This window comes from Sorex fumeus, unplaced genomic scaffold (genome assembly GCF_029834395.1).
Source record: "Sorex fumeus unplaced genomic scaffold, SorFum_2.1 ptg000072l, whole genome shotgun sequence".
NCBI lineage: Eukaryota > Metazoa > Chordata > Mammalia > Eulipotyphla > Soricidae > Sorex > Sorex fumeus.
Window position 1 is genome coordinate 4,299,263 of NW_026606129.1, and position 7,347 is coordinate 4,306,609.

At 64.6% G+C, this 7,347-nt stretch overlaps 1 protein-coding gene across 1 annotated transcript; it reads left to right on the forward strand.

Moving 5' to 3' along the window:
- The first annotated feature begins 3,191 nt into the window (after nucleotides 1-3,191).
- LOC130037428 (histone-lysine N-methyltransferase SETMAR) lies at nucleotides 3,192-7,036 on the forward strand. Its single transcript, XM_056129271.1, has 2 exons — nucleotides 3,192-3,345; nucleotides 6,191-7,036. Exons 1-2 carry the CDS (start codon nucleotides 3,229-3,231, stop codon nucleotides 7,034-7,036), a joined length of 963 nt encoding a protein of 320 aa, XP_055985246.1. The 5' UTR covers nucleotides 3,192-3,228.
- The last annotated feature ends 311 nt before the right edge of the window (nucleotides 7,037-7,347 follow it).

The window sequence follows — 7,347 nt, forward strand, 5'->3', positions numbered from 1 at the left end:
GAGACCTGGGCAGCATGTGGCCGAGTCTGATAAAAATCTTCCCTCCTGAGGACCCTGATATCTAGGTACCTAATTCAGGATCTCTCACACTAGCACAGATGCTTGGGGGAGGCAGGAAGCGCCCGGGGCTGCAAGATGCCTGCTGTGATTGCCCCAGTCACTTTTATTTTATTTCTGCTTTTTGAGTCGCACCCAGCAGTGCACAGGGGTTCCTCCTGGCTCTTTACTCAGGAATTACTCCTGGAGGTGCTTGGGGGACCCTATGGGCTGCTGGGAATCGAACCCAGGTCGGCCGCATGCATGCAAGACAAATGCCCTCCCCACTGAGCTACAGCTCCAGTCCCGTGAGCATTTTCTCACCCGGTTTGGGTCCCTGGAGCCTCTTCCCCAAGTCTCCACATCTGCGTGGAGGGGCCACGGGGGGGGGGGGGGCAAGGACATTTAATGGGATCTAAGATAACTGTTGGGTTTTCCCAAAGTTTCATTCACTCAAGCATTTTTGATAGTTCCATTAGCCAGGCAGTGGTAAGAAGCAGTAGAAAATAAATGACTCTGAGCCTGCGAAGGGGGCAGGTTTGAGGGTGGGCGGGGAAGAGTGGACAGTGGTGCAGGGCCCAGAGGTGCTGGGCTGGCACTGAAGCCTTGGGTGCCTGGACCAGCTGCAGCAGGAACAACTTTGTAAACCAGTATCAATCAAACGGGGAAGGAATAAAACCACTGCCAATGCAAAGGTCACCAAAAAACACTGCTGGTCATTTTAATGACCTTCTTTCCGACAAGGCTTCCGGTGGGCCCAACGCTCTGGCAGCCTTCTGCATAGACACCACCTCTCACCTTCCCTCTGCCCCTTTCAGAGTACGGTTCGTATCAGATATTGATCTTGAGCAACGTGGTGTGGGGTGGGGGGGCGGTGGGCCACACATCATGCGTGGCAGTGCTCAAGCAACCGTCCGCGGCCGCCCACGTGCAAGGCGAGTGCCACGGGAGGGAGGCCACGGGAGACAATCAGCTGTGCAGCACCCAAAGGCCTCGCCCTCACCGAGAGCCCCGACCTCGGGCCTGCAGCCTCCAGAACGGTGAGAACCCCCATTTCTGCCCAGGCCCCAGCTTACCAACGAGGGGCGCAGAACTGAATGTGGGGGCTGCAAAGAAACGAACGTGGCCGGCTTCTGCAGGCGTCACCGACCATCTGCCAGGTCCTGCCGTGGCATGCCGGAGCCTGTGTGTCTCCACGGCTGCGGAGAGGGTGGCACTGGCCAGGTGGGTCGGACCCAATGTCGGGGTCAGCGGGACAGAGCGCAGCCACCCCACTGCCTTTGAGACACCCGGAGGCTCAGAGCGTCTCTCCTCTAGGGACACCAAGGAAGCGAGTCCGCAGCCAGGACAGCAAGGTGGCCGGACCCTGGGTGACGCCAGACCGCCAGACCTTCTCCAGGGGAAGCGGCACAAGAACCCACAGGGGGCCGGGGGCCTGGCCCGCCCCAAGAGACCAGCAAATCAATCAGCCAAACACGGCTGGACCAAAGGGCTCCCAGCACCAGCAACCCCCTCCCCCCCAGCCCCACAGACTCCCTCTGCTTTTCTCGGATGGAAAAGTCCTTGGCGTGGCATCCGCCTCCAGACCGCCAGCCAGGGTGCGGGGGCAAGCGATGGGCCACTGCGGAGGCTAATTGCCACCCATGTGGCCTCAGCACCCCATAGGGGCCGCCAAGCCCCTCCGGGGCTGAGCCTGGAGCGCAAAGCAGGAGTAAGCTTTGAGCACTGCTGGCTGTGGCCCAGAAACAAACAAACAGAAAAGCTGAAAGACCTGCAGGGTCCAGTGAAGGAAGCAGCCTCAGTTTCCCCTTGCCGGTGGGAGAGGAGGCCTGTTTTCCCTTGCCAGAGGCTTCATCTCTCTCAGGTCCACCTAACACAGACTTCATCCCCAAGGTCCTGCCTTAACTTCCCAGGAACTTTCCAGGATCATAAAATTCTGATCAGCGGCCGAAGACCTCCAGGACCAGCCACCACCATGCTGAGACCACTCTCCGCACACATGAAGGTACTGGCAGAGGGACAAATCCATGCGGGTTCCGGGGCTGAGATCTCCCAGCCTACTCGTATTGGAGTCGAGCATCCTCCACCCAGATCCTCCAAATTCCAGTAGGTGGGGGTCACACCCACCACCTGGCCCCCTGGCGCCGTGTAATCCCATCAACGGCCAAGACTCAGAGACTATAAAATCCAGCTCCGGGAACCGCAAATGCGGCCGCGCTCGGGACATCTTATCAGGACATCTTTCATGACATCTTATCATCTCATTCCTACTTTGGACAAACTTGCAGGCTATCGATTGTAGCCTGCCCACAGGGCAGAGTCTGGCAAACTCCCCGTGGGGTACCAAATATGCCAAATACCAGTAACAATGATGGGTCTCATTCTCCTAAAGAGCCTTGAATATAATCTCAGGGTTAGGATGAAAGAGACGTTACTGGGGCCTGCTTGAGGCAATCGACGAATAAATAAAATTCTGCCCCGGAGCCTAGACCCACGATGCCTGAGGCAAGGCGACCAGTAACCACTTTCCAGCCTTTGCCACGTTTGTCAAGGGCTAGGAAATGGGAAGATCCCAATTTCCACCCGAAGGGGCCGACAGGAAGAGCCCTTCCCGCAACTTCCTTGCATCCTCTGTAACTTTAGTCAGTTGATAAGAAATTCACTAGACCAGGGACCTATAAGAGGGGTCATGCAACTCCCTTTTAACTCAGCCCTGTACTAAGTGCCTCCCGCCTCGGGAGCTCCTTTCCTTCTCCCTGCTGCTTTCCAACAAACGTCTCTACTCTCCAACTCTGAGGCTGAGCACCGAGGGACCTTCTGAGGGCTTCGACGGCCTCCGGAGCTCCGGCCTCCAAACCCAACAGGTCAAACTCGGCGCCTCCAAGCAAGCAGCGCCAGCGCCGGACCTGACGACCTGAGGACACGCCCGCAGACTACAACTCCCATCGGGCGCCGCGGCCGCGGACTACAACTCCCATCAGGCGCCGCGGCCGCGGACTACAACTCCCATCGGGCGCCGCGGCCGCGGACTACAACTCCCATCGGGCGCCGCGGCCGCGGACTACAACTCCCATCGGGCGCCGCGGCCGCGGACTACAACCCCCGCCAGACGCCGCGGCCGCGGGACAGCGGCCCAGCACGCTCCGCGGGGCGGACCAAGGCCGCGGCCCCCGAGCACCGTGCCGGGTGGGGATGGCGCGAGAGGCGGCAGCCCCCGAGGCGGAGCCCGAGCTGCTGGACATCGCGCGCGGCCTGGAGAACCTGCCCGTGAGCGTGTGGCCCCCAGGCGCGGAGCCGGAGCCCTTCGAGGTAGCGCCGGCGCGGGGCCCCTTCCGGGCGGGGCGGGGCCGGGGGCGGGACTTCCGCGGCCGGGCGGGACTTCCGGGTGGGGTTTCCGGGGCGGGGCCGGCGGCTCCAGGTGGGCCCGCGGCAGGTGCGTCCTGCGGGCCTTGGCCCCGCGGCCCGGCCGCTCGCTCGCTCGCTCGCACGAGGAAGCGGTGCTCGGTGCTCCGGGGTCGGTGTCTCCCCCCGATGTCGCGCCCCTGATGTGCTGCTCGCGTCCGCGGGGCCTCCGGGGGGACCTGGCAGGTCGCGCGCCCACCGGCCTCGGGTGTCCCGGGCGCCCCTCCGCGGGCAGCCAGCCCCCCGGAAGCCTGGGCGAGCTCCCCAGGGGGAGGCACAGCCTCAGGGTCCGGTCGCGAGCAGGTGCCTGGCCGCCCCGCCTCAGCCCTGCCTCGAGCGGGCGCTGCGGGGCAGCAGGGAGAGGGGCCAGGCCCAGCCCCCCTTACGTTCGTCCTCCGGGGCCCATGGGAATGCCCAGAGGGGCCCGGGCCACACCCAGCGCGGAGGCCACCGCGTAAAGCAGCAGCTTCGGATCAGTTCTCAGAGCAGGGTATTAAGTATCAGAAACAGTCACTGTGCGCAGCCCAGACTCTGCCAAGTGCCTGGTCCAATCAGGTCCTTATTCAACAGATCACTGTGTGCCCGTAAGACGGCAGGCACCAGTTTAAGCAAAGCAGAAAAGACACAGTGCAAGGATGGGGCGGGGGGGACAGTAGCAGACACCTGGGTCCTTCCATCCGCAGCTGAGGAATGTGACCAGCGATCCGGTGCTCAAACCGAGCCTCGGCCCCGGTGCTCTGGAGCTCTCTGGCTCCTGCAACCTCCCTGGCAGGGTTAAAGTTGCAGAAAAATGAGAAGGACACTCCCTCTGGCACTTAGAGTCCTACCAAGAAGATAAACATTTCAGTGGGACATTTCAGTGACAAGTTTCAGAGGCCTTCAGCTAGCTTGCTTCCAGACATTCAGGGAACACAAAACCAGTTTTACAAGAGGTCAGACTCTTTGTGCCGTGCCAGTCCCGGCCTTCACAGGCATCTGCACACACAAGGATGAAGGCACGAAAAACTCAAGGTAGAAGTAACCGCCTCTGTGCCTTTGGGTGTCCTGTGAAAAGCAGAAAGAACATCCAGCCAGTGAGCTTGGAAAGAGGCCTATCAGTGTCACCGGCATGAGCACCGAGCAGACACAGAGTTGATTTTCGTTAGCGCCTTGTTAGATGAAAGCATTTTTTTCTGATCTCAAAACCCAGCCTCTAAACACCCATGAAGATTCTCTTTTGACCTTGAGAATGAGCTGGCTCAGTCTCCTACTAGCTGCTTGGAGCGAAGACAAAGTCCTGGGGGCTGGAGGCCAAGTACCAGGATTCTTGGAGCTGGTGTTTCAAAACAACCAAAAAAGGAATGAAGATTCCCACAGCGCTCCCTTCCAGCCCCGAGTCGCGCGCTGGCAGTGTGACTCGGGAAAGTCCGACCCTGCACTAGTTGCGGGGCCACCGCACCCGAGTGAGCACACAGGGACCTGGGGCTCACCCCCTCCACGTCTCCAGTGAGGGTTCTCAGCGCAACCATGGTGAGGAAGAGATATGTCGAGTTTTCTGTCAGAAAACCTCGCATCTTCGCCTGGAATCCGGCACCTTTACAGGGCCCAGGCTCCTGTGAAAAGGTGCCCCTGTCCCTGACCTGCCCTTCAGGTCCTGCTGTGTCCAAGTGGCCACGTCCCTGAGCCACTGCTCAGGTGAGGCTCAGCTGAGCTGGTGGTGATGGGCCGCCGGGGCTTCGCATCCTCGTTACCTCTGAGGCCAGCGAGCCCGCGAGTTCCACCCTGGGGACTTTGTTTGCCAGCCTGTGGCCTGCACTCCTGGCGGCCCCTCCACGGGGATATTTGTACGTGGGTTATCCGGTCTTCTCCTTGGCGGGCATCTCTGGGACCGAGAGATGCCTGGGGAGTTGCGCACTGTGCCCTGAGCCTGTGCCATTGGTCGTCTCCGGAGCAGTGGCGGCAGAGGGAGGCGGGTGTGTGGGGGCCAGGGCCAGGTCCTGTTGGTTCCGGCAGAGTGGACGGTCCCTGCTGGGGGCTCTGCTCACTCCCGTCCCCTCCTCACTCTTCAGCCGCTTTCCCGCCCTTTCCCGCAGCCTTCTCAGCTCCCCTTAGGTTTGTCAGTCAGGACTCATTTCGCTCACAAGAAACACAACCCAAAAGGACACAGCCAATAGGGAAACTTGCCGGATGCCAGAGGGTCCAGCAGTGAGGGGAGGGGTGGGTCCCCGGCTGGGCACCCACTCCCTGCTCCGACACCGAAAAACACTCCCTAGGGGCGTGTGTGTGTGTGTGTGTGTGTGTGTGTGTGTGTGTGTGTGTGCCCACTCCCTGCCCCGCCACCAAAAAACACTCCCGTGTGTGTGTGTGTGTGTGTGTGTGTGTGTGCCCACTCCCTGCCCCACCACCGAAAAACACTCCCGTGTGTGTGCGTGTGTGTGTGTGTGTGTGTGCGTGCGCGCGCGCGCGCGGGCGCACTCCCGAGGTGAGGGGGGCTGGGGTAGGGTCCCGGCTGGAACGAGGGCCCACCCGCATTTGTTCCCCTGCGGGCCCAGGATTCTGGTCCAGCGGGTGGGCCGTGGGCCGGCGCCCACCGGTGCCGATCCCCTGATCGAGCGGGCCGAGCGGCTCTGTCCCGCGCGAGCCCCTTCTTGGCCGCCGATACCCGAGTTGGGGGAGGGGCCGCGCAGGAGGGACGGAGGGAGGCCGGGCCGGGCCGGGCCGGGGGTCAGCCGCCGTCCCGCGAGCGCTGACCGGCCCCCCTCTCTCCCCGCAGTACTGGCCGGACCCCGTGGCGGGCCCCGGCGCCCCGGCGGACCCCGCGGAGATCGCGCTGCCCGGCTGCCGCTGCCCGCCGCCCGCCTGCCGCGCCGCGTGCGCCTGCCTGCGCGGGGGCCCCGCGCCCTACGACGCGGCGGGGCGCTGCCTGCAGGCGCTGGGCGCGGCGCCCGCGCGGCCCGTGTTCGAGTGCGGCGCGCTGTGCGCGTGCGGGCCGGCGTGCGGGAGCCGCGTGGTGCAGCGCGGGCTGCGGGCGCGCCTGCAGCTCTTCCCCGCGCGCGCCAAGGGCTGGGGGCTGCGCGCGCTGGAGCCGCTGGCGCGCGGCCGCTTCGTGTGCGAGTACGCGGGCGAGGTGCTGGGCGCGGCCGAGGCGGCCCGGCGGCTGCGCGCGCGGCCCCCCGGCGCCCCCAACTACCTGCAGGCCGTGCGCGAGCAGGTGCCCGGCGGCCGCCCGCTGCGCACCTTCGTGGACCCCGCGCGCGTGGGCAACGTGGGCCGCTTCCTCAACCACTCGTGCCAGCCCAACCTGCTCATGCTGCCCGTGCGCGTCCACTCGGCCGTGCCCCGCCTGGCGCTCTTCGCCGCCCGGGACGTGGCCGCCGGCGAGGAGCTCACCTACGACTACTCGGGCCGCTTCCTGAACCCCGGGGGCGACCAGGGCCAGGAGGAGCCCCCCGAGGGGCAGCCCCGGACGCCGTGCCGCTGCGGGGCCGCCGCCTGCGCCGGCCTCCTGCCCTTCGACGGCTCCCCGTGGGCGCCCGAGGAAGAGGCGCCCACCCAGGACCCGCCCGCGGCCCTGTCCCCCGCCGTGGCCGCCCCGGAGAGCGCGCGGGCAGGATGCTGACGGCCGGCCGGGCCTGCCCAGCTCCACGGCTGCCCGGCCCCGGCGGCCCCGGACCTCGCCGCCCGGCCCCGGTGGGATCCAGGCAGAGCCGCGCGTGCGACCCGGAACACCGAAGAACCGGGGCCTGCCAGCACTTTCTCCTGCCGCCTGGCCCGAGCCCGGGGTGGGCCTGGGAGAGGACCCGGGACGCTCGTGCCTCCTCCCGGTGCCCACCTGGGGCCACTGCGCATCTCCATGACAACAGCGTCTCATCCACCGAACGGCGGCCCTGGGCCAGCTGGGGGGCGCCTGGAGCCCCTCACTGTGTCGTA

Excerpts from the sequence above, each read along its gene's own strand:
- LOC130037428 (XM_056129271.1), top strand. The coding sequence starts at position 3,229 with ATGGCGCGAGAGGCGGCAGCCCCCGAGGCGGAGCCCGAGCTGCTGGAC. Across the intron at positions 3,346-6,190 it reads CGGAGCCGGAGCCCTTCGAG|TACTGGCCGGACCCCGTGGC; the intron begins GTAGCGCCGGCG and ends CTCTCCCCGCAG.